Source organism: Phalacrocorax carbo, chromosome 26 (genome assembly GCF_963921805.1).
Source record: "Phalacrocorax carbo chromosome 26, bPhaCar2.1, whole genome shotgun sequence".
Taxonomy (NCBI): domain Eukaryota; kingdom Metazoa; phylum Chordata; class Aves; order Suliformes; family Phalacrocoracidae; genus Phalacrocorax; species Phalacrocorax carbo.
In genome coordinates this window covers 2,715,891-2,742,408 of record NC_087538.1, presented here as the reverse complement: position 1 = coordinate 2,742,408, position 26,518 = coordinate 2,715,891, and the positions used below count along the sequence as shown (strand labels likewise).

The 26,518-nt window shown below is 47.5% G+C and overlaps 1 protein-coding gene across 1 annotated transcript; it reads left to right on the top strand.

The window, feature by feature from the left end:
• Positions 1–2,010: 2,010 nt before the first annotated feature.
• On the top strand, positions 2,011–26,277 carry LOC135317486 (protein ELYS-like; the record flags this gene model as incomplete). The annotated part of the gene is made up of 24 exons (XM_064473779.1): positions 2,011–2,131; positions 3,338–3,591; positions 6,158–6,338; positions 7,126–7,333; positions 8,604–8,720; positions 9,682–9,766; positions 11,747–11,897; positions 14,337–14,469; positions 14,557–14,738; positions 15,213–15,268; positions 17,427–17,508; positions 17,596–17,685; positions 17,848–17,992; positions 18,493–18,497; positions 18,763–18,858; positions 19,625–19,718; positions 21,205–21,328; positions 21,458–21,514; positions 22,728–22,874; positions 24,064–24,251; positions 24,423–24,567; positions 24,662–24,775; positions 25,923–26,070; positions 26,156–26,277. Coding segments are annotated over exons 1-24 (3,045 nt in total), but the record flags the coding sequence as incomplete, so codon positions are not given.
• Positions 26,278–26,518: the final 241 nt, after the last annotated feature.

The window sequence follows — 26,518 nt, the reverse complement described above, 5'->3', positions numbered from 1 at the left end:
TTTGGAGGAAGAATGGTGACAAGCCCCTGCTGGTGGGGTGGTGTTTTACTGGTGTGGAGGAGAGGATACTTCAGTTGGTGGGAGCGAGTCCCCAGACCCCTGGGCCTGTCGCGTGGGCTGCCAACGTTTCCGCAGCTCCCCTCGTCGGGCGGCTGTTTGCAAGGGGTGTGTTTGAGCACTGGGGGTTCAGCAGCCGCCGGGCCCTGGCCCTGGGCAGCCTGCTCTGGGGGACCCTGCCTGCGCAGGGGCTGGACCAGCTGCCCCCAGGGATTCCGGAAGGCCTTTCTCTCCCTTGTGACTCCGTGACTCTGGAACTGGTGCTGCGAGGGGCCAGCGCTGTGGGAGCGCTGGGAACGTTGTCTTCCCTGGGCTCTGCCTCTGTCGGGACGGCTGCGTGTGCGCTCTGCCCTGAGACACTCGGCGCCTGCGCCCGCCTGTCCAGGTACGCCAAGCAGTGTGCAACAGAGCACACTTTCAGGAGTGACCTGAGGAGCTTTTGCTAGCTTGGCCGCGTTGGAGAGGGACTGCAGCTCCTGCATGCAGGAATAGTCGTGTTGGAGAATAACCATGGGAGGCAGCTGGGTAAAGGGGCTCTAGTGTCAAACGCTGATGTGCCTCGGGTTTGGGTTTGTTCATGTAAAGGGAAATGAAATCTGTGGTCTGCATCAGATACGGGATCGGGGCTGTTGGGGGCTGTATTTCTGGGGAAAATGTCACTGAGCCAGTCATTAATAGTAATTCAAAAAGCTCTATAATTGTGATCTTTCCCTGCTGTTGAACAAAGCGGATGCTGTTTTTCTCAACAGAGCATAGTTTTTCTTCCATTTCTTCTTCTTTGGCTTCTTCCCACTCTTTGTCCTCTTTCCTTAGACAATGTGACCCGAGCAGTGTCAGGCAATGGTGTCCCTTCTCTGACCACCAAGTAACGCTTCCCTGAGATCACTTTAGCTTCCACATCTGGCTGAGTGAAAGAGTGACACCCGTCAGCCTCAGCCTCCCTCCGTGCGAGAGTGAGCCTCTACGTGCACGAGGGAGTCCAGAGCTGACTGAGAGTGCCTTGGGTGCTGCCCTTTCTAAAAGCGAAGGGGTTTCTTGCAGCTCTCCTTGCAAAGTGAGTGTGTGGTTTGACACGTGCATGAGCTAGCAGGATGGCTTACGGCCACAGAATGGAGATGGGCAAATCCCCTCTCCTTCTCCCCGGTGCAGTGTCCTGCCTCCTTCCTTGTGCCGGCTTTTATGCTTGCTGGCTCTCTCTGCAACCCCGTTTCACTCTCTAAGCTGGTGGAAAACTCTCTGCTCTTGTGGGTGCGTTCCCTGTCTGCTTGGGGAGTTAATGTGGCTCCTAAGGAGCTCTAAAACGTGTGCAGGTCAGGGCAAGCGAAGGCACAGGGATACAGGAGCAGAAGGAAGGAGCAGATGGAGAGATGGGGGCAGCAGCAAGGCCTCTCTTTTGGTGGCACTGAAGTGAACCTGGTTTGTGACATCACGTCTGCAGCTGCGACTGACCGTATCTGTAGCTTTTCCTTCAGTAAGCCCGTAACATTGTTGGCCTTTGAATCTGACTTTCATGTACTACATGTCAGTCAACGGTGACATCCCAGAACACTGACTTGGCTGGATGTGATTCTGCTCAAACATGTAATTTCTCAACTTGTTCTTTCTTATTTATTTTCTGGAGCTTTTTAATGCAAAACTCACTCTCTGACTCGTGCCGCCTTGCTTGACTTGACTCCAGTGTCTTGGGCTTTTTCCCCGTGTTGTTTATCCTGTCAGTACCCCTGCGTGCCTTTTTGTTGGTGATCTCGTAGGCATCAGAAAAGCAAAGGATTCTGCTTTTGCTCTGCTGTGAGATCCAAACCTGTCCTGAGTGCCCTTTTGTTAAGGAAAAGAGCCGCAGGAGGTGGACGGGAGATTATTCACGGCAAAGGGATGAAAGTTCTGTCAATCTCAGAAATGTCTCTGGCTGTCAGGAGCCTCTTTTTGCATTTTCTTCTCTATTCACAGTGAAGAATGCGAGACCTCGCGGCTCAGGTAACGAGCAGCCTGCTGCAGTTTCCCGAGGTGACCATTCAGGCTCTTGGGGAAGATGAGCTCACCCGAGGGTCTGTGCTGCGTGGGCGGTTTTCCAGAGGTGAGCCTTTTCCTTGAAATTGGGTCTTGCTGTGAAGTTGTTACTGCCTGGAGGTGACCTGAGGCACGGGGTCACAGCATCAGCTGTGTCAGGTTGGTGCTGCTCAGGTGCGTCAGGTTTTGAGAGAACAGAAAGGATGAACTATGACAAAATGATGAAAAATGTTAACATTAAAACATTAGTAGAGTTAAACTTTGAAAGGACAACAGCCTGCGCCAGTCTTGAGCTATTAAAATAACACGGGCAAGTCAGTGAGCCCTCCTCAACTTCTAATGGAATGAAAGGCAGTTTTCAAAAAAGTCCTGGTGTGGTTTTGGGCTGTATTTATTGGTACCATCATAACATCCCATGCAGAACTAGTTCTCCCACAGTGTTAGAGAGGCAGCCTCCCCTGCTTTTTCTTTCCTAGCCTGACTGAAAACAGAAGGAAGAGGAAAGCCCTGTTAGGCGCTGCAGCCAGGTTTGCAGAGTATTTAGCAGGACGCAGAGGAGTGTCCCGGGAGAGCTGCTGAGAGCGGCTGAGCAGATGAGGTAGCTGACTTTGTCGGTGATCTGAAGGTAGAGCCGGGGGCCTGCCTGGGTGTCCGGGCTTCTGCTGAGACCATGTAGAATCTCTCTGTGTGACTGTAAGTGCAGTAGTTGAGTTAATACTCCCTTTGTGTTGGAAGTAGTTCAGTGAAACTAAATGTGCTAACTTCTCTCTGTGATCAGCGCGTGTAAAAGTTGAAATTGGCTCCCGCAGTGCCCATTTTGAGGTAATTCCTTGTTGAAGTCCAAACCCCTGCCCAAAGTAGGCATGTGTCGAGCAAAGTTAGTAAAGTAGAAAAGAATTGGCTGAGATTTTGCCATATTTGAAGTATGCTTTAGGAGTTGTATTCTCATATGTATTTAGATGATTTCTAGCAAAACCAAGCTGAATATGGTATAAAGACTAGAGACCAATCTATTGTAATCTTTATCCCAAACAAGCAGAATTCTTCAGTGCAGGAATGCCAAGTCCAAATGCAAAATAATAAGGTGGTTCATTTTACGATGCATTGGTTGAGGATTCAGTGGGTGATTTTCAATAATCGACCCGAATTCGGTAAGCCTCTCTTGCTCTGTGAGCTACTTCTGTTGAAGCAAAGGGGCAGTGATTGTGATTTTCCCGTTGTTTTCAACCCTCTCCTGGAAGTTTGCTTTAGCCAGCCTTTTCTCTTCTTCCAGGGAGAGATGGGCTGGCCTGGCTGGCGTGTGGCCCTCAACTGGAGGTCGTGAGCGCTGTGACGGGAGAGCGGCTCTCTGCACACCGTTTCAGTGGAGCCCGTGAGCAGCCTCCCACCATCCGCGTGGTGAAGGAGGTTTCCTGGCAGACGGGAACGGGGCTGCTGGTTGGCTTGAGAGAAGCAGAGGGAAGTGTTCTCTGCCTGTACGACCTTGGAACATCAAGCGTGGTTACAGCAGTAGTTCTGCCAGGAAGGGTGGGTGCTTTTTAATGGGGGAAACGTTGTCAGGTGCTGCATAACGCTGTTTCAGGAGCAGCTTTGGAGCGTCTCTTTGCTAGGACGTCCATTTTCTCTATTGTGTCATCATACTGTCACTGCAGAGTGTCCAGTCGAGAGCACCTTGATGTGAAATCGTGGGGTTAACGGTACCGTTATCCTTTGAGTTTGCTGAGAGAGTCAAACAAGTTTTCTGGTTTTACAGTAGAGCACGTAGTTACCTCATTCTCCACTTTGACAAAAAGGCCTGGAAAACTACCTTTTTTTTTTAGCCAGAGTGACAAAGAACTCGTCCTCACCCTGCCTTTCAAGTGTTGGTAACATACATGTCCTGAATGGTTCATTATGTCAGAAATACTGTCTTTAAAACATCTCAGACTTCCATGGCTGTGCTGTAGCTGACTTCGGCGCATTCCCAGGAGTCTTGGACTAGCAAGCAGGTGACTTCAGAGCAAAGCACATTTTTCTGTTGACTTAGGATGGGAAAAAACAGGCTTCACTGCGTTACCTGGCAGGTGGTTACAGACTGACTTTCAGCCTGAAGCCCTTGAACCTCTGCTTATTGCATATGGTGCTTGTGCCGGTGGGATACTCTGGTGTAATGTTGCTAATTTTCCCTGCCTTCTCTAACCCATAAACTCAAATGACGTCCTTTCCCCTCGGCTCCTTATCTGAGTGTAGACAAGAGTCACCTTAAGGTAATGGAACATCAAGGTTCCCTCTGTCTTTACCACCTTAGAATCTGCGACAGATAAATACTTCCGTATTACTCAGCTTTCCAGAGCGTGGTTTGGTTTGACTTGCTAGAATCCAGGCGGGGTTTGTTTGTCTGTAGCGCTACAGTGTGATTGCTGGCAGTGAGCATTTGTGGGGTGGTGATTTCTAACGAGCTGAGCTGGGTTGGTGCTCCGCTGTGTGGGTTTGCCGATCGTCCTGATAAATCTCAGCGTTTGAGATGGAAAGGCAAGCTGTGTGCTGACATAGACGTGCAGTCATTCAGACTTGTAAAAGCAAATCTGAATTGAAAACATTAACGGTATTAAATTGGTTTATAAGGGTTGCATGTTTCAGAGCTCTGGAATGGTATTTTCCCCACTCTTGCTGGTTTGTGTGAGGCAGAAGGGCAGCATGCAGAGTCAGGGAGCTGAGACAGGATTTCTGCGTTCGTTCCCAGAAGGAGCTGGCAGCAGTGTAGGAGAGCGTGCAAAGCCCAGCAACAGCCTAAGCATCTGTGTGTTATCTCAACAGGTTTTTTTCCATGCTAATTTCAAAGCACAGCACTATACCAGCTAGAGTGAAGAACATTAACTCTATCCCAGCTGAAACCATGACAGAAACAATATAAAGTTGTCTCAAATACTGCGGGCACTTCTAGGAGTAGAATTCTTGTGGCCCAGGGGAAAGGTAAATTCTGTAGCAGATTGCCAGGCAGCGCAGTCACAGCAAGTGCTTGACACGGGAGAGGAGAGAACTTTGGGGCTTCGAGGTTTGGTCAATTTTTCCCCACCTCTGGGGAGAAAAACCAATATATTAAAAAAAAGGACTCCTTGTGGTGCTCACTGCTCTGTTCCGTTGTCGTGTAACAGGTTGCTGTTGATGTAAAGCTCCCTGGTGTCACTGTGTGACATTATGCAAGGAGGCTGAAGGGCAGCCCGTGTTCTTTTGTTGTGGAGCCTTAGTGCAGGAGCCCTCACGTGCTGGTGTCTCTGCTGGAGCCGTCAGGGCTGTCCCGGGAGGGGCTGCAGGTGCGGAAAGGTCTGTCTCCATCAGGGCCTTGTACTAAAGCTGCTGGCAGGCGGCTCCGCGTGTTACAGAGCAGCGTGCGCTTCTCCTCAGCCGGAGCTGGCTTTTGGCGAACCAGCTGCTGGGCTTTTTGCCGCTGTTTCGGCACTGAAAACTTTTCTGCTTTCCCTGGTTGCTCTGTTGATTCTAAATGAGGACTGGTGTAACTTTCCCTAAGCTGGTATCTCCCTTCCGCTCTCTGTAACAAGACTCCCTTGCCGTGGCAGCGGTGTGTCTCCCCTGCAACTTGGCCGCTGCCGCGTCTGACTGAGAGCCGAGATTTGCCCTAGTACCTGTTTGGCAAAGAAGGCGTGGGCTGTATCCCAGTGCTGACGGGCTGGGGGCCGTGGGAGAGCGAGAGTGAGTTTGGCCTTTCTTACTCCAGTCCCTTAAATACGGTCAAGTTTCTTGCATTTAACGCATTTTCTGTGTTGTCTTTGAGTTAATGGTTTCTAAGTAGAAAACGGAACTTGGTAAGCTGTGATAATAGACTGCACCATTGCAGTTGGAGTGAGCTCAGCGAAATCCCTGCAGGAAACCCCGTAAACGGAAGGCAGTAACGGATGTTTGTACAGGACATTTTTGGGGGTTGGTTGGTTTGTTTGTTTTGTCTGGATATAATTGGGATCAATGCTGTGTTTTTAAGTCTGAGAACCCTGTATTTACTTTCTTGCTTCTGATGGGCTGATTGTGGCTTCACTTTTGAGTGATTTCTATTTAGCTTGTCAAAGAGCTTAAATACTAACTTGTAGTTTTCCTGTAGGTAACTGCTGTAGAGCCCATAACTAACCCCGGAGGAGCCAGCGCGAGGCCTTGGCACCTGCACCGGGCTCTGCAAGGGTTTTGTGGCGTGGCAGCGGTGGCGACAGATGTTGGTCATCTGCTTGTGGTGGACCTTGGTTTGGATGATCTCTCTTGCAGTCAGAGGGAGAATGAACCATCGGGTGAGCTTGCGGTTTCTAAACTTGAACGGAAAAGTAAGAAAACTTGTGTCTTTTAAATCAACAACACGCATCCCACTTTGAAGCTACTGCTGTGCAGACGTTTATGGCTGCTGATTACAGGTGGCGGTTTGACATCGTCTGGCCCTGAAAGGATTAAAAATGGGAGTGGCTTCATACTCCTCCTAAGGTTACAAATACCCCCTCCCACCAGGGTCCCTCTGTCACGGTGATTCTCACCAGTGAGGGGTAGGAATCTGACCATCTGAGTCGGTGCAGCTGCCTGACAGGAAGGTGTGTCGGACGTGCCCTGTTTCCTGGGAATGTTCTTCTGCTTCTGTTCATTGACTTGGGGCAAAGTTGAGGCTTGTTTTTTAAAGTAAATATGCCTTACCAAAATCCCTGCATTTCACCAAACGGAACCTGTACTTGGTGTACTCGGATTGCATACGCTGTTTTTGCTCTTACAAGAGTGGCCTCGGGAGCTGGTGTCACTTCAAGTAGCTTCACCATGAGGCCCAAACTGCTGATGTGCAGAGCCCAGGAAGAATTTGTCTATGGAGGTTTCGCTTTCACCTGGTTTTGAAATAGGAGCGAGGATACCTGTCCAGTCAGAGAGTTCCTATGTGCTCTGAATGCGTACAAAATGGGAAGAGCAGACAAAGTATTGCATCAATGGGTATTTTGCCGGGGACGGTAGCATTAGTTTATACATGTTGTCACGTGAGTGTTTCAAATGCAACCTGAATGGCATAACGCATTCCTTTATTGTGTGGTTTTGTGCGTGTAGCTCTAGTAGTTGTCACCAGAATTGCTGCTGGAGTTCCACTAAGAAGAGAAATGGTGACCGGGGAAGGGAGACATCTCTGCCTTCAGTTACAGTGTCCTTCAGGAACAGCAATATCGACCCTGTGCTACATCAGCAGAAGCAACCAGCTCGCCGTGGGTTTTTCCGACGGCTCCCTGTCACTGTGGAATATGAAAACTCTGCAGTGGGAGTAAGTCGGCCTTTGCACTTGGTCACGCCTGGAGGTGCAGGGCTCTCAAGGCTCTGCTTGAGGAGGAAGTCTGTTAATTTAAAGAGCCCTTTTTCAGGGAGGGAAATGTGGAGTGTAATCTTGGCCTGTTTAGGAATCCCCTTCTGAAGTAACCATTGAGCCATACCTGGATTCAGTGGGCCGCCTTCTGCCCAGCGGGCTGGGATTGTTCTCCTTATTGTGCCCGTGGGCTGAGGAACTGCGGAAAGCTCCCTTCTCTGGGTTCTGTCAAGCAGTTAGGGTGTGAGAGAGCTGCTTTCCATAAGGCAGTTTGTTCCACCAGCAGTATTCAGTGACAGCAGGAGTTGTGTGTGTTTCAATGAAAGAGATTGTAGACATTATTTCTCAGAACCAGCTCCTGCAATGAGGGCACCCATTGAAAGACTGAAGTATGTTAATGATGGGATTGTGGTGATCATATTCTTTAAAGCGTCCCGGTTGAAAGGAGTGAGACATGAAGGATCAAGAGCTGATCTGTGGCTGAAAAGACATTCTCTCCCACATTTCAGCCTCGACCAAAAGAGGGGACTGACCCATGCCAAGGCAGCGATGCATGGGAATGAAGGTCTGCTTGGAACACTTGGAGGGGGAATAAGGGTCATGTCAAGGGATAAGCAACAGAGAAATTAGGGAGATGATTTCAGCTCTGCCAAAGAGCAATCCCCCCTGGAATATCTGACCCAATTCAGATCGGGATTCACTTAAGCAAATCTGCAGTGACTCACCGGGAACTATTGGCGGCATGAATAGAGAGTGGAGGGATAGTGAGGTGGCAAGAATAGATTGTGAAGGTGCAAAGAAGGTTGAGAAGTCTGGAGGAGAAAGGCTTTAGATAGTCCAAGTAAAGAAACAAGACACTACTGGTGTTTGGCGCTGTTTTCAGCTTGTGCAGAAGAGAGGCTGCATTTTCAGTTCAATATTGAAGCAGGCGACAAGAGTAGGAAGAATCTTTTGCCTGGCAGCTGAAGGAATCTTTCATGTTCCTGCTCCGCAGGCAGAGGAGGAGATAAAGCCAGGTTATTGCCCGTGCTGGACAGTAATTTCCTCACCTCGTGGCTGTTGCATCAAAAGCAGTCGCTCCCGTGACGCCCTTGTTTGAGACGGGAGTGTGACCTTCTGTGCCTTGAGGAGAAGCACGTCAGGGGCTCTTTGCTCAGAAGATGCTTCTCCCCTTCTACAAACAGGCAGGGCCACCAGGCTCACCTGCTTTCTGTTTTTGTTAACCCTGCAGGCACCACTGTCAGCTTGAAGGAGGAAGGATTCCTGTCTGCGCCGTTACTTTTCAAGAGCCTGAGCACGATCCTCGCAACTGCTGCTACTTGTGGGCTGTTCAGTCGACGCAAGAAAGGTGAATAAAAGCTTACTATCGGCCACTGATTTTTTTTTTTTTTTTGAGTATTTGTTCACCTAGAGTTGACCCACGTGTATTTGTTTTGTTGAATTAGCCGTGCAGGAGATTCTCTCCGGTATGGAAGGGGCTGACGGTGCGATTTGTACAGGATGTAACAGGGATGGAGAGGGACCTACTAGTTCCTCCCTGCTGAAAGGCAGCAAAGCGACAGTGGCTCTATTTCTGTGCTGGCATTCTTCAATGGCTTCCTTTGTTTCCTGATGACTGCTTCATGATTTGCCTGATATTCACACCGTGGTATGAAAATACCATGGAGCGCAGTGGAGGCTGCAGCTCCAGAGCACTAACGGTGCGGATCCACCAGCCTGCTGCCCCTAAAGGAGGAGGTGACAGCATGGCCGGTTCCCTGGTGCCAGCCTGAGCCTTGGTGAGCCAGCTCAGCTCGGCTGGCAGGGAAGGTGCTCAGCAGCCAAGTCGGTGGTTTCCTGCTGGGCTAATGACTGAAAGGAGGGTGTGGAAGGTGCCGTGTGTGCAGGGGAGGGACTGGAGCTTTGGTGGGAAGGGAAGGGGAGAAAGATCTGCCCCTCTCGGCATCAGCAAGCTATTTACTCAGCTTGGCTGCTCATGGAGTGGCAATCTTTTTCAGTTTGACTGTAAAGCAGTTTTGATTGCGAGCTCTTCAATGCCAAGAACTGTTCCCAACCATTTTTAGTCCATAGAACATCTTGAAGCTTCCAGATTGTATGGGTAGCCTTTGCCCCAGAAGCTGTTAGTGTCCATATTTCCTCCTTTGTGGTTTAGCAGCTAAATGTGACCAATTCTTAGGTTTTGGGAAGGGCTGTTTTTCTTTTCAGCGAGACAGTGCTATTCAGGAAACCTCAGCCTAGACCTAAGGAAAGGGTAACGAGGACTATAAAGCAGCTTTGTAACCAAATGTCACCATTTGTACCTTTTCCAGTGAAGGCGATGCCGTGAGTTTACATCTGTTGCAGTTAGCGTTCGCAGACAGGAGGCGCTCGGCTTCAGGACAAGCCATGTACGAGGTAAGACGTGCACGTCCGTGAAAGGATGGAAAGAGTCCTTTTCCCTAAGGGAGTATCAGTGAAGTTGGCAGGGGGAATATTGACCATGACAATTCAGAGATGACTTAAAAAGAAAGAATCTTTTGCTGAGTCTTCCCGGGCACGGCCTTTGTCCATACTTTTTGAAAAGAAGTCGTACAATTTCATACCGCCGTGTCGTGTGTTCCAGCCAGGGCCGTCTGCAAAGAGCCCGTATAAATTCAGTTCCTGAAGAGGCAGCAGCTTTTACAAAGAAAATGATTCTTCATTTAAACACCAAGTGAATGGCCTGTAGGAAGAGAAGACAGGGCTTTGAGTAGCTCTGTTTAACCAAACTGCAGAGTTGAATAAGGTTCTGTCTGTCTCCCTTCCTTAAAACACGGGCGTACAGCTTTATTCTGTTCCGGTCTTCAGGTTTAAATTCTTGTTTTCCCTTTGAGCTCTGTCAGCAGGACTTCACATGACGCTCACCGGCAGGGTCTCTTCGGTGCTGGTCCTGAAACTTAGTAGCTCTAAAGAGAACTCTTTCTACTTTTTGGCTGCGTTACCTACAAACTCTGCTCTTGAAGCCAGCAAAATACGCAAATACAGTAAAGAGTGGTCTGATTTGGTCAAAAAAGTATATGTAAATTTTGAGAAGTGGCTCCAAAGAGGTTGTGTTTAAAATAGAGATGAACTAGCCTTACCTCTCTGTTATCTAACAGATAGAAGACGCGTTTTTAGAACGTATAGTTTTATTCAGTGTTACGCCTGAAACCCTTGCAAAATCTTTTTGATGGGAAAGTAATCTTAATTCAGAGCATGTCTTTCCTGTTGAGGTGCGGTAGGAGAGGATCTGTGCTCTACAGCCTTGATATTTATTAGTAGTATTTCCTAGAATGGTTAAGAGAAAGCTTGCCTGTTCTCAGAGTAGGTGAGTTAAATGTAACATATCAGGTCATACGAGAATGGATTGTCTCATGCCAGTTCCTTCTAGAGCTGTGAAACTTTAGGAAACTTGGGTAGAATGAGGTACAAGCAATTTTTTTATTCTCTGGTAGGTTTTTGGAGATTTTTAGCTGCTTAGCTTTTGGTTTTGTTTGGTTGGTTTTTAATTGTAGAGCTGCTCTTTGTCCACAATCCACACACCCATGTGTTGTAGGGTAGAGCATTTGACCAAGTGCTGTATTTGGAAAGACAGTATTTCAGTCAATGCTTGCTTAGCAATTGGTGGTCTCAGAGGTTCCACACAATCCTGCTGGAGTTTCTGTAGGTCTCAAAGTAGTTGGCTGACTCTGTAGGAATTCGTGCCCCTAAACGCCTTGCCCACGTGCATGCCATGTCCGCCGGGTTGTTTTGCTGTTGGCTGCACTTGGTGAAGGCAGGGAGGCATATTTCACCCTTTAGTCCCTGAGGAGGTGAGAGGAGGAGCTGGCAGGAGCTGACGTGGTTTGAGAGAAGAGTGTGACTCAGTAAGACGTTCTCATGGCTACTCCCGAGGGATGGGCTTTCACTCTAGCGGTGTGTGCCTATAGATAATGCCTCGCAAGAGAGCTTTGGCTGCTGGAAGGCCGTGACTCCTCTAACTTCATCAGTTCTGTGATCAAGTCATGGAGCAAAGCGCTTTGCATGCCTATGTATGGCATTATTTCAGATCTCTCTTTCTAGATAAATACGTAGGTTTGTGAAGAAACCGGGATGGTGCAAGGAATTCTGCAAAACACATTTAGAACCAGTAATGCGAGGGAAATGCTCAGTTCTGAAAATGTGCAAAGCTTTTACGGCCAAACTTACCCGTTACGGTTTGACACTCAGTTCTCTTGCTTGTCAGCTGTAGTTTCTCTTTGCCATCAGATTAAGCGCCTGGGAGAGATACAGTACAATATGCAGGTTCTATTAGACATAGACATTCTTTCCTACTGAGGTATAATGTCTGCTTTTCTCTCAGAATGACCTTTCTCTCGCCTGTGATTTTTTCCGCAGGGTTTGGCATCCTGTGTTGAAAAGTACAGTTTGGATCTGACGGGTGGAGCCTTTCCCTTGAGAGGGCAGGGCAGCAAGGCCAAACTACTCAGCTGTCAGGCTGTAGAAATCTTTCCCAACTGCATTGACAGAGAAGGCAGCGTTGATGAAGGTTTGTTCCTGATGCCCGTGTTTGGTTGTTCTAAACTAAATGGCTTTGGCATCCAAGCAGTGAATGCTGTTCCATACCCACAGCCTGAAAGTCTTCAGTATCTGTATAGACTAACTTCTTGGGCTTATTTCAAAGGAAAAACTGGGTGCTTAGGTTCTGTGGGACTTGTTAAAATAAACCCTATTTTTCCCTTCAATGCTTGCTGACATGCTGTAGCGATGTATGGTGGGGTCACCTCTATAACACCTGTCAGTCATTTTATTCCTCCAGCTCTCGTCTTTGAACAGTAGGATCATCCCCTCCATTGCTTAGGAATGTTCCCTCAACTTTCTTTTTTCCCCTCTTCCAACCTATGCCTGCACCTGCATCCAGCTGGCGGCCGGTCACGAGTGCTGTTCCCCAGGGCTCGGTCCTGGGGCCAGATCTGTTTGATACCTTCCCCAAGCACCTGGATGAGCCGGCAGTGTGCCCGCGTGGCCAGGAAGGCCACCAGCATCCTGGCTTGTATGAGAGATAGTGTGGCCAGCAGGAGTAGGGCAGTGATCGTCCCCCCCTACTCGGCGGTGGTGAGGCTGCACCTCGAATCCTGTGTTCAGTTTTGGGCCCCTCACTACGAGAAAGATACTGAGGTGCTGAGTGTGTCCAAAGAAGGGCAGCGAAGCTGGTGAAGGGTCTAGAGCACAAGGTTTAGTTGGGATCTTAGGGAAAATTTCTTCACAGAAAGGGTTGCGAAGCAGTGGAACAGGCTGCCCAGGGAAGTGGTGGCGTCACCATCCCTGGAGGGAGTTAAAAGATGTGCAGACGTGGCGCTGTGGGACAGGGTTTAGTGGTGGACTTGGCAGTATGAGGTTTACAGTTGGGCTCGATGATCTTAGGGGCCTTTTCCAACCTAAATGATTCTACGAGTCTATGATCTGCCTGTGCACTTTGCCCTCTCTGTGTCTAATAGGTTCCTACACCTACAAGCTCTTAAAGCAATAGCTTCTGGCTTCCCTTGTCCGGATCGACAGTTAAAACTCCTCTGGTGTCTTTCATTACCTTGCAATAATGAGATGTGCATCTCTGGGTTTGCACATCCAGTGATGCTCTGAGCACATCTCTGAGCCGGCTGCAGTGATAACTTTCACAGCCTTTTGTTTGGGTGTGTGAATGCCCTTCCCTCTCTTCTTACTGGCCTTAACTTATGTCTGCTGTTACAAAGACGACACTGGCGTGACTTTCTAGGCTATTTGTGTTTATTAGCTTTGTCTTAGTCCTGAAGAGGCAGCTTCCACCTCTTTTGGGGTGCCATCCTCTAACAACAGCGTGTCAAAATCTAATGAAAACCCCTTTGGATTTTCTCCACCTGTGGCATGATTCTGAGGAGAGGGCCTTCTAAAACCTTGTCAAAAACAACCAACAGGCGCACCCACCAAAAAACCCAAACCAAAACCAACAAAAAAGGCCCTTTCGGTCCCCTTTTCATGAAGTCTGAGGCATGGAAAAATGCTTGTCATTTTTCTGATGGCTCCTCATTAGCTTTTATCCAGAAACTATTCAAGTTGTAGGCCCACATGAGCTTCTGTTGGATGTGGGTTGAGGTTAGAAAGGAAGCTGGCTTCTGATTTATGAAACTACTTGACATCTTCAAAGGCAGTTTCAGCGGCTCACACAAGTGAAAGGGCACAGAAGTTCACGATGACACGCAGTAAAGCGTGGGAGGCTCCCTGAGCAGCCCTGATGAACTCAGCAGAGAACAGAGACCCATTTTGCCAAATGACCTGTCTCCTGGTTCCCTGCTCTGTCAGGGTAAAGGATGCACCCCCCACTTTGCTCACATCTGGAGAATGCCTTCTCCCCAGAGACGACAGACCATGCCACTTCTTGAGAGAACCCGAGTGTAACATGGTCAATGTTTGATGTTAAACTCTTTGTTCCAACCTCCTGTTTGTTGGGGTTGGGTTTTGGTGTTTGTTTTGTGTGATAATTGTGTTCCTTCATTCTGACTGTGCTGGAAAGGAGCTATTCGTAACACCTGTAATCGAGTCGAATCTGGAAATTAATAATGCCAGCTGAGTGATCAAGTGTATACGACAAGAATTTGTATGCTTTCTAAAAGCAGCAATGTATGTTTTCCTAGGGTGGTGGGTTGTTTTTTGGTTTTTGTTTTTTTCTAACCATCTTGATGCACTCTTACTGTATGGGAGACTTGATTACCTGACAATTGTGTATTGGATTTGTCTTAGGATGGATACAGGTTGAACTCGCAAAGGGGGGCAGCATGACTGAAACCTATCACAGAGGTGATGCTATGGTGTACATTTTTAAAATTCTTCTTAGTCAAGTGTTGTGTTTCATGAGTGACGTAACAGAATGAAGCCAAACTAGAAAGTGATGTTTTGAAAATGTCAGATAGATTGTATTTTCTCCCAATAAGAAACAATGTCTTGTCTTTTACAGTCATATCTCCTGACACCAGTGTCTCCGTCTTCAGCTGGCAAGTGAACACACGCGGCCAGGGAAAACCATCTACTTATTTGGGTGTATTTGACTTTGACTGCTGGTATGAGGCTCAAAAGCCAGGCTCACTAAGGTAGGTTTTTATGAAGCTGGTTTCAGTATCCCTCCCCATAATTCACTGGAAAGTCGGCGTTTAGCTTCTGCACTTGTTTTCTTTCAGGCCAGAAGAATCCCTTCAGGACTGCCCCTATTTTGCACTGTGGTCACTGGACGCTGTGACAAGCACGACTGCTCCAAACCTCCTTCTGGATGTTGTGGTGCAGGAGCGCAGCCTAAGCTGGAGAGTTCCTCCTTCTTACCCACAACCTGAGCTGTGTTTTCATCCAAGCACCTATAATTTTGGTAGGTATTATATGGCTTTGAGTAGTGATAAGCTTAAACCGAGCTCAAATGCCATTTATTGGTTCTCCTGGTCACTGTTTGTCACGCAAAAACCCAACCAAACAGAAACACCCCAACCCCCCACCCACCCAACTGTGATGACGTTGTACTGACCAAGTGTGTGCTGTTGTGACACCTGCCTGACAGGCGGCTGGGTCTGGGGGTTGGGTGCTTCTGTAACGCAGCCCGTGAGGTGGTGCTGGTGATCAGATGAAATGACTCTGGGCTGAAGCTCAAAGCGCAGCACCTCGATAGCCCCGGAGGTAAAATTTCTACACTCAGCCATTATTTTTCTAAAAAAGGCTGTAAGTGATGTCATGAGGAAAACGGGTACTCAGTTGTACCTTTCCAGAGGTTGCTGTGACAAAAATGTAAACTGGTGCTACCATCACGGTGAGAGTATGGAATGTTGTCCAACGTTCGTTGTCTCTGCAGATGGCACGTGCCTGCTGAGCTCTGGAGTTGTTCATGTGACGTGCAGCGGCTTCCAGAAGGAGGTGAGCTTTTACTGTGTCTTTATGGAGAATGTCAAGAGATGGACCTTTCCTAAGCTTTCCATGGCGCTGCTTTCGGTGTCAGGGACCATGTAATGCTCCTCCTGCCCATCCACACGCGTAACTGCAATTGTACCCTACCAGTTTTATCAAATGTAATGTTTGAGGTCCCCTCTTGGGAGTGTAAACCCACCGTTGCCTCCCGTTGAAGCACGATCAGGGACTGAATGTCTAGAAAGGAAGAGAGCGCTGCTCTAGGAGCAGGAAGAGAAAGTCGGGGAAAGCTGTTCCTTCTCTCTCATCAATGAGTGCAACTGCCTGCGTGGTCCTGAGTTTGGGTTTTGATCCCTGATGAGCTGGGAAAAGAGGACAGAATGGAGAAAAGGAAGCATCGTTCCCTCAGAGCAACCTTCAGGCAGAGGAGCACTTGGTAGGAAGGGGAGAGCAGTCTTTCCCTGCCCTCATCTTCCTCTCTACTGGATTCCTCTCCAGATCTGTGGGGGTGCGTTGGGGCAAAGCGCACTTGTGCACAGTGTGGTAGCTAACATGAACGTCTTGGCAGGTTGGCCTGGCCCATAGGCTGTTTCTTTTGCAAGCCTGATGTAGGCTCTTCCATTCAGATTGGGTGATCTGATGTCAGCTCCACGTTGGGAATAATTGGGAAATGCAGAAATTTGTCATACCCTTTGCTGAATTGAGACTAGATCATTCAGAGGCTTGTTAGGGATTTGAGCAGGAATTGCTTGTGAATGTGAGTAAGACAAATCTCAGAATTAGGGGCAAGAAGCTTGGTTTGGGGTTTTGTTTGCCACCGTAAGTCGTACTCGGTGTGTTTCCTTGTCTGAGACTGGTTTTCAGAAAAAGATGGAAATCTGATGTGTGTATTTGAACGTGTAGAAATGGCTTTGAATGTGATGATTTTATTTAGAAGGGAAAGATACTTGTGAATGTGCTTAAAAAGCCAAAGAAAGAAGCAAACAAAAAGCAAAAGCCCTAAAAAGGACAATTTGATGAGGGCTCAGTCTTGGGCCCCTCGGGACAAGAAGGACATAGAGTTGCCGGTGCGTGTCCAGAGAAGGGCAACAAAGCTGGGGAAGGGTCTGGAGAACAGGTCTCATGAGGAGAGGTTGAGGGACCTGGGGTTGTTTGGCCTGGAGGAGAGGAGGCTGAGGGGAGACCTTATCGCTCCCTGCAGCTGCCTGACAGGAGGCTGTTGTGAGGTGGGGGTTGGTCTCTTCTCCCAGGTCACTAGCGATAGAACGAGAGGAAACGGCTTCAAGCTGCACCGGGGGAGGTTTAGGTTGGATATTAGGGAAAATGCCTTCACTGCAAGAGTGGTCAGGCCTTGGAAGAGGCTGCCCAGAGAGGTGGGGGACTCACCATCCCTGGAGGTATTGAAAAGACATGTAGACATGGCATTTGAGGCCTGATTTAGGAGACATGGTAGTGTTGGGTTGACAGTTGCACTCATTGATCCTAGAGGGCTTTTCCAACCTTAAGGATTCTATGATTCTATGTTTCTATGATCATTTCACCTGGAAGAAGTACCACAACACCAGCTGCACTAAGCTACTCCTTAACAGTGCACGTCTGTGCCTGCCTGTGCTTTGCCCTTCTGAAGGATCGCCACGGCATTAGAACACAGTGTTTGAAGCGCCTAAACCTGAAACCTATTAGAACATCAATGTTTCACTTCTTTTCTGTCATTTTGGGAAATGACAACTTAATGTTTGGGGTGTCGTAACTGCTTCATGTCTTCATAGCCTGGAAAGCTGCTTGATCTTGGCTTCACTGCTTCCATGCAAACGTTGCAGAGTTCTGTTTGTTCTGTCCCCTTCGCGCATTCCTGATGGCAAACTTCTCTGCACCCCATGTGCCATGGGTATAAGCAGGGCACGTTGCTGGGAATAGTTAATTGGAACGCAGTAAATTGAGAGGATAATGCAGAGGCATGCAAATAAAGATTAGAATTAGCCTTTGGGAAGTTGATGTGTCAGGGGAAAAATTCCATGTGCTCCTCACAGCAACAAGCAGCCCAGCCTGTGATGCCCGAGTGAGTGTAGGGTTAGAAACAAGCACTTACTGTTGGTGGTTGGGATGTTGACAGCAGGTGGGATTCTCCTTTGATTTCGCCTGTTACTTTTAGGAGGAGCAGTTAGACGCGGTCTTGTCAGCTGCTGCCCAGACAGGTTCTGTAGGGCTTCTGACTGGCTGCATTAAGCTTTGGACATCTAAAGGTAAGACTTGTTATGTTTTTTTTATGTTGCATGGTTTCTTCGTTTGGAATTCTTGATTCATTTCTTTTTTGTTCTCTCTTTTTAAAGAGCAGCCAAGTTCTGCTGCTAATTTACAGTTTGCCCTTGACTGGACATGGAGCAGGGTGATCTATACACAACACGAATTTGATGACATATGTGAGTACTAGTGCAGCCATGCTGCAAACCTAGAATCAGTCTTTCCAGTTGAGCTCATTCAGTGATCTGCTGGTAGATGGTCTTGCCCGCAGATCTGGAAGTGCACTTTGAAACTCTGCAATGGCTCTGTAGGCTAACGATTTCATACCTGTTCTTGAAAAGGTGTTGCGCTGTTTGACGGCTCCTGCAGCTCCACTGACCCGCAGAGGTTACAGGCTCTGCAGCACCGCCAGTTGCTTTTGAGCAACCTTAGCACAGTCTTGAACTGTTTTCTAACAGAGGCACAAGAGCTCGCCGGAGAAGGTTTGTCACAGTATTTCTAACTCTCTGGTATGTCTTATGAAGATTTGGAACGATGCTGGGGCTGTAATTGTGGAAAGAGGAGCTTCTGTTGGTTTTGCTGATTGGCAGAAAGTCAGATGTAGCGGGGAGAAGGGGCTTAAATGGGAGGGGTTGGGGCTGCCACTTACCGCGCGTTAAGCTCAGGGCAAGAGTTTGTTGGGGAGCTGGTGCGAGTGGGTGGGGAGGCTGCGGTCAGCAAGGAGCTGTGCAAGCACCCGGCTTGAAATTACAGCAACGGGATGTGGCACTGTGACAAATACTCCCTTTGATTGTCAGCTAGCAGTGCGTGATTGCATGCAAATATTGGATTGGAAATGACTAAAATCAGAGAGGAAGCCTAAATGAGTAAGATGTAAAGTGAGTTGCATGAGTTTCTGTAGCTGTTTCTATTAGAACTTGTTCCTGGCATATTGAGGAGAAAAGAGAAAATCCCTTTGCTAGAGTAAACGTCTCTGCTACGTGAAGAACAGGTGCCTTATCCATGAGTGGATTTAGTAGTTCCAACTTCACTTTTTTTTATTAAACCTTTAGTGAATCTTCTTCTTTGTAAGGGTTGCTTGTGATTGTGGGCTTTTACTTCAGAGAAGGACGTGATACGGAGTGAAAAATGCACAGGCAAAGATTTCTACCGTGTTATTTTTCTACTTTCTCTTTAGTGCAATGAGGGGAGCTTTATAAAAAACAAAAGAAATTGCACACCAACAGTCCTCTTAAGCTTCTTTTCATGTTTTGCAGACTTGACAAATAAGCTGGCGGTGACCAGCCTCGCAGCTTTGTATGCACGAGTGGTCCTCTGGTTCTGTGGGTCCCGCCTCCTGCCCGAGGGCTCAGGTAAGCCTAAACTGTCACGCGTCTGTAGCAGTCAGTGCTTCCTATGAACACGTGCTTCCCCATGGTTTTGTCAAGGCTTCATCAATACCAAGTCGTGCCCGTTCAGTGACAGCAGATGCTGAAGTTCTGCTGCTGAAATTGAGATTTCACTGTTTTTTCAACTACGTCGTGTAGAATGATGGAAGCAGTTTCTTTCCGGGGTGTTTCTCAGAAACAGCACTAAGCCTCTGAGGGAGGGAGTTGCTCGTGCCCACAGCTTGAAATCTTTGGGACTGTAAACAAGTAACTCCTAAAGCACCAACACGGGAATGCTTGATTTTACAGTAAAAGCCTGACGTGCGTGTTTTGAACTTTTTACGGATTGTTTGAGGAAAAAATACACCTTGGAAATAGTTCATCATTTGGATGGGTTATAAATCCTATTGTCAGCCTTAACTGTCTTACGCATGTTCACATGACATGTTTAAAAACCCATTCCCTTTGAGAACTGGGGTTTTTTTTTAGAGTGAACTTCAGCTGACACTACATGTTCTGGATGCTACATCACCTGTAAGCTTGAAATGGCACTTAGGACAAGGAGGAATTGACTCCTGTGTCGTAGGTCTCTTTTAGCAAAGGCAGAAGGAGGCTGGGCTTCTTTCAAAGCCGGAGGCTTGGCTGTGCTTTTGATGCTTAGCTTGTGTGTTCTTCTGTCTTTTTAGTCAAAAACTGTAGGTTGAAAATGGGATATGACTTCTTTAACTTACTTCTTATTTATTGCCTGTAGGTGATGAGATGCGTTTCTCTAGACCTTTCTACAATTATCCTCTGATTCGGAGCTACTACGCTGGTCATCGACAGCAACTGGAGCGTTTATCAAGGTAGGACGTGCAGGAAAGCTCTAGAACAGTTCCACTGCAAATTCAGAAGCGGCAGCAAGTGGCTTTTCCATCAGCAGCTGTATTTGCTACGCTTCATGCGTTTGCTGGCAACACTCTTGACTGGAGTGATGCGTGTGTCCTGCTGAACAGAGAGGTTCCTTTCCCGTGTTGAAATGTTGATATATACCTCTGCTTAGTGCCCTTTGTTGGTACCATCATTGTTTTGACGTGCACGTAATTCATTGGCAATTCTGTGTCATTTGTTACCACTGGAAAAGGTCGTGTGGTGAGGACAGGATCCGTCACGGCCAGGTCAGCAAGGCACGGCCTTTGCAGAGCAATTGTTCTGGACACAGAAGAAAGCGTGTTTTAGGAAAAAAAAAAACAAAGCAAAAACCAAAAAACAAAGCAAAAATAATCTCTCTCAATGACCAGTGATAGATGGCGATAAGGGGATTGGCCCAAATCTCCCACTCCCAAGCACCGCGGTGTCGTTGAAGGAGATGGGCAGAGTCACATGCAGCTGGCACGGCCAGCGCTCTCCTGGCGACTGGATAAAAGCCCCTTCCTCACAGGAACTCCCTTTCCTGGGCTGGCTCACGAGCATAATGGTGATGCGCCTTGGGTTAGGTGAGAACAGATTTTTCTTTGGCAACTGTTCTGTAACCTAAAGAAAGTCCTCAAGTAGCCGTGGCTGTGGCAGCGTGAGCAAGGTGCAGCAGGAGGAGTCCAGGTGGAAGCTGCTCTATGTCAGGCGCTGGCTTTCAAGCTCCTCTTCCTGCGCGTCCTTCTCAGGTAACTCTCGTACAGGCTCACGGGCTCCTTAGAAGCACCACCTCCAGCGTGCTGCTTCTGCTCGTCCTCCTCGGGAAATGAAAGGCTGGCGTCGCAGCCCGCAGGAGCCTGCGATGGGCTTCTGAGGAATGCAGTGTTTCACAGGCCAGCCCTCCGTCACTGTGATGGCACGTGCAGAGGCGCAAACGTGCTGCTTCAGGTGATACCAGAATTCAGCTGCGGGCTCAGCTTTCTGACCGTGACTGTTTTTCAGTAACAGAAGCGAGGTGCTGAGACCAAAGCCTGACATTGCCGTGCTGTGGTCTCACCGCTGTGCGTGGGAACACTCCCGCTGGGGGCGTGAGGTTTGGGGTAGCTTTGCTCACACTGCCCTTGTATTACAAGTAATGCGGCACAAAAGAAAAACTGAAAACTAAAAGGTCGCTGCAACTTTCCCCTTAATAAGGGAGCTTTTTGGATTCCTATTTGGAGCTCCTTTAATAATTCACTAGGATCTAATGAGCACCTTTCACCTGACTCCGAAATTTCTTTCCAGTCTACTTCAAGTCATGATCATGCCTTTGTCTGTTTGTTCCTTTCCTGGAGTCGTGGGAGCTTTAGCTGGTTTTGTTTTGGCTGGAGGAAATCTGTGACACCGAGAGGCTGGAATTAGTGTTTTCCTCTGTCAAATCCTCGCTACGTTTTGTTCCAGAGGCAAATGGGACTCTGACTGCCTGATGATCGATGGGATGGTTTCCCAGTTGGGAGACCGAGTTGAGGAGATGTGGCGGAGAGAGGAAGGAGGAACTGGGAAATACCCACCTCCTAGTTTACAGGTGAGTGTTGTGTTCCCTGAAAACAACCACCACCACCACCACAAACCCCAGCCCCAGCCCAGCCCTCCCCCAAAGCCAATGATTTCTCAAAGAGAGGAGTTTTAAAAAGCTTCTACCTTTTCATTCCAGGCACTGCTGGAGCTCTATTTGCTAGAAGGCGTTGAAGAAAGCCACAAACATGCAATCGTATCCCTTGGAGTTATTTCTGTCACACCTCCAGTATACGCGCATCAGGGGTCTGAAATGTCTGTCACCTACGCGTTCGATGCATTTTCTAATTTGTGCTTCAAACGCACTGCGGATGAACACGTGTAGTTAAGAATTAAGTCGCAGACAGAAGCATTGTTTGATTTCTTTGTACTGTGGATTGTTTAGGAATTTTTAAAATGTTTTGTTGCAAAGTCTTTTCTGATGTGAGAAAACAGGTTTACTAAGCAATGTTAAAGGTAGAAAGCTCCCCTAGATTGTCTCAAAATGTAAACTGTTTTTCATTTTTGAAGCACCCACAGCTGTAGCAAACAGCTGCTTCCTCGAGCGAGGCACTAGAATGTGCTGCTTCAGAGCAAAAGGATTTCTGACAGCGGTGTACCAGGACCTGATGTTGCTGAAATCATCCATTTTCCAGCACAGCTAAGAGGGCTTGCTTTTGTGCTGTTACAAGTGCGGGCACACAGAATAATAGAGAGAGAGAAGGGAAAAGTCATTGGGCAGAAACTGAACTTTTAAGCTGCCGAAATACACTGTGTTGCTTTGGCTGTGTGTTGTCTGACCCGAGAGGGGAGCCTAGAGAGCAGGGGCTTTAAAGCTGTTGCACCCCAGAGCTCTCTGATGAGAACAGACCCCCCAAAACAGCTGTCAGAAAGAGAGAGTGACACTGCCAATGAGTGATCCACATACTGGTTTAAATCCAGTTTTAATCATGCAGAGCTAAGCTGTGCTGTAAGGACACCCTAATTTCAGTTGTTTCATATACGCTGGAAAGGAGGGAAGAAACCAGCTGTAGAATTTGTTTGCTTTAATAATCAAGCATTGGCCGTTCTCGTGTTTTGAATGTCCAGCTGGTGGCTCCAGTGACTAAAGAGGGAGCCTGTGTTTCCAACGGAACTGTTTAAATATCGAAAGGCAACCTTTCTGAATGCCTTAGAGAAATCAGAGAGTCTGTCTTTCTGGTTATTTATTCAGAATGCAATTTTGTTGTTAGGGCCTGACTATCTTCAGGTTGCAACAGCATGAAATGGCAAGACTAATACATGAGTATTTTCTGCGTCCTACCACTATGATATTCTTATTTCATTTTATTATTTATTCCTATTATATTAATCATAGGAATAATATTATTTCATGTGATAAATTGTTGGTCTTGCAAATCTATTAGCCTTAATTAGATACTTGATATCAGACAATTTACTTGCTGCTAGACATCATACATTCCTTTCCGAACAAAACAGAACCTTCCGTCGACTCCTTCGCAGCTGCCTTTGCCATCCCTTCGGGCCTTGTTAAGCTTATTCGAGGTTTTTGGCTTCTAGACCACAAGGACTATGAAGTAAGCATGTGACAGTTTAGTTGGGCACACATTGCAATACAATGCTATGATCTATCAAATGATGTAAAAACCCTGGTGCTTAGCTGATACCAGGTGATAAAACATGGGAAGCTTCTTTTTTGTAATGCTGCTTCAGCAGCACCTTCAGCAATACGTGATGATCTGCAGTTTGGTTTTAATTACGTTGAGAGGAAATGGATTAAGACAATGAAGAAGTCAGTGTTAATGCTTGACGTGTGACTTGCCAAAGCCGTCTGTTCAGGTTGTTCTCAGCAGAGCAGTCGAGCGCTTTCTCAACAGCAGTGGTTTGGGGACTTTAAATAGTCAAGTGACCATCCTGGCAGCAAGACTTGAGACAGAAGACCGCAAAAGTGACTCTTCAATCTAATTCATGTTCCTCCTGATGCTGAAGGTTGCCTTTGCCTGTCACAATTTTAATGCAACCTGTCTGGGAGAATAACTTGTATTTCTAAGAAGTGATGTTTGCCTATGGGGATTTGGTTACCCTAGCCGAGTGTGAATCACTCCTTTTAAAAGACTCTGGTTTTTTTCTGTATGGCTAAGTGATTTTTTTTTTCCTGCAAATAGTAAAGAATTTATATTTACCTGTCCGGTATCAAGGACATTCACCCTTACTGAAGAAACTTTTGAACAGTTTTGTTGTGTGCTTGTGTGTCCAGTCTGATCCCCTCTATACAAAGAGGATGTGGCCAGGCTGGAAGGGGCCCAGAGAGGGGCCACCAGGATGATCAGAGGACGGGGAAGCTGCCATACGAGGATGGGCTGGGAGAGCTGGGTTTGTTCAGCCTTGAGAAAAGGAGGCTCAGAGGGGATCTCATCCCCATGTACCAGGGCTTAGGGGGTAGCTACAAAGAAGGTGGAGACTCCCTTTTTACACGGAGTCCCATAGAGAGGACAAGGGGGATGGACACAGGTTGCTCTTGGGGAGATTCCGATTGGACACGAGAGGGAAATTTTTCACACTGAGGACAGTCACCGTTGGAATAATCTCCCCAGGGATGTGGTTGACTCGGCCATGTTGGACACCGTCAAGAGTCGTCTGGACAGGGTGCTGGGCCATCTTGTCTAGGCTGGGCTCTTCCCAGAAAGGTTGGGCTAGATGATCGCTGAGGTCCCTTCCAACCTGGGATTCTGTGATCTTAGTAAACCTGATCTCCACCTTCTGCAGAACTCCCTGGCCCTGCTCTTTCACCCAGCTACAATCAAACCTGTGTCGTGGCAACACGTGAGAATTCTTCGGTCCCTCATGTGCCAAGGAGAGCATGGGCGAGCCCTCAGATACATGCAGGTGATGAAGCCACCGTTCTCAAGCAGTCGTGAAGAGCGGCTTTTCCTCACTGTGCTGTTGTCCAATAGGTAAAGAAATATATGCCACCATTTTGGCATTGAAATCCTGTGAAAGATGGAGAGCAAACACTAGAAATCACAATCCCCTAAATTTCCTTTAAACTTTGAGCACAATAACTGTGGGGTATCTTTTTAGTTATACTATTAATACGCCTTTACATCTCAAAAACTTAACTGCAGGTGCATGGCGGAGGCTTGGGCTCTGCTGCAGGAGCACACCGCTCAGTTAAAGGAGGAAGAGCTATTAAAAGACATGTATGACATCTGTCGGGAGATGGGACTAGTGGGAGACTTCCTGAGGCTGCCTTTCACAGACTCTGAACAAGTAAGTGTGGGCAAGAGGAAAATCTGAACCCCGTCTTTGCCAAGAGAAGAGGCAGGGTCATCATATATGTTTTAAAATGTGTTATTTCTCATAGAAGTGTTTGGAGAAATTTTTACGGACTCATGAGATTCTTTTAGTCCGGCATCTGCAGCGTGCCAACTGTATGGCAGCACCACAGCTGAACCAGGCGATGAACGTTCATCTCATGGTAAGCGTAAAAGTTCTGCCAAGTGTGCAAGGTTCTCTTAGGGGTTACTAACTAGATTTAACAGTGCTCAATAAGAATCCTGCTTTCTTTATCACACCCTTCTTTGAAATACTTGCAATAAGCCTCTGCACCTTACGTTACAGCTGAACCTAAAAGTTGAACAGAATGTGTCACTGCTCCAAAGCTACCCCGTGCAGTTGGAAATTCAGTGTTCCAGGCTGTTGTTGACTCCACTTCGAACAGTTTGTTTGTGTCTGAGGATTAAATAAGTATCTCCTGTCAGCCACTCTTACCATTCAGATATTCAGGGACGTACGTTATGTAGCGTTCAGAAGATTGGAAGTTGTTTGGGTCACTGTGGAAGGAAGAGTGTGTTGTATGTCATCGCTGGTATCTTGCAGGCAACTCTGGGTGCCAACCCACAGGCAACGTTTGCATCACGGGTTGTTCTTTTTATTATTTCCTCAAGCTACAGCGTGAGGTCTGCAATTCCACAGCTTTCGTTTTACCACTTTTAGGACAGAAATTCTTACCTAACTTCTGAGTCTCAACATAGGCAGGTCAAATTCTGTGTTATCGGAACTTCTGTTGTGGTTCTGTGATCCATCTGCTGCTTTCCAGAACCATAGTTTCCCAGGGAAGCAAACTTGTGGGGTGGTTCTGGAAGGCTGAGGTCCTGCGTTTGAAAGCTTCCATCCCGGGGGAAGGGGTGTGTAGGCAGCTTTCTCTTCCTCATTTTAATCCTCACTTCCTCTTGTCCAACGTAACCCGCCGCTGCCCTGGAGATTCAGTCACCTGGGGCAGTGGCGTTTCAGGAAAAACAAGGGAAAGGCACTATTTTGTCAGCCATGTGAAGCTTGTGGGTGCTGACAAGCGTGTCAGAATGAGGTTCTGCAGGGTGCCGGCATGGTTTTAACTTAAAGTTGTAGGTTCTGCTATTATTCTAGTCTTCCTTCCGCTTGGCTAAAAATTCCGGGTGAAGCTGGTGTGCGCTGATGGGCAGAACTGGCTGCCGCTCCGTGCAGGGGGTGTATTTTACTGCACCTGAAGAGGAAACATATTCCCTAATTCGAAATAGCACCGACAGCTCCGTGCTATGAACTTCTTGTAACATTTAACTTCTTGCTTTACGCTTCTCGTTCATCAGAACGACTGTGCTCCTCGCTGGAGACAGAGAGCAGTTGCCAGAAATTCTCTCTCAGCCCAGCACGGCAAGACCCTTCCTAGAGGTCAGAGGCAGCTGGCTGTAGAGAGAGCCAAGCCTTACCATCTGCCTTCGTCCGGACCAAGAGAAGGTAATTTTTAGGGGGGGAATATAACGCACAACTAACCATCGCTTTGATTGCACAAGGCTGATCGTTTTTCCCTCGTGCTTTACAGCCGCAAGACCAAAGCCAATCTCGACAGTAACAAAACCAGCTAATGCAGGAAATGTGGATCCAAGGGCACCTTTCAGCAGTCGTGTGTTGGCCAAAGTTAGAGAGTTATGGGTAGGAAACGAGCAGAAACCCAGTTGAGAGAGAGTTTTTCTGTTATGATAATGTTTGCTATGCAAAATACATGTGTTTATATTATGGTAAATGTGTTCAGAGAATTTAAGATGGCTAAAACTAAAACCCTGATTACCATCAAGCTATTGGTGTACACATCTTGCTAGACTTGATTGTGTGATCAAATAGTGATCTCTTCCCACTTGCTGACACATTTCTGCTTTGTTTCTGCCTCTTTTACTTAAAAATAGGC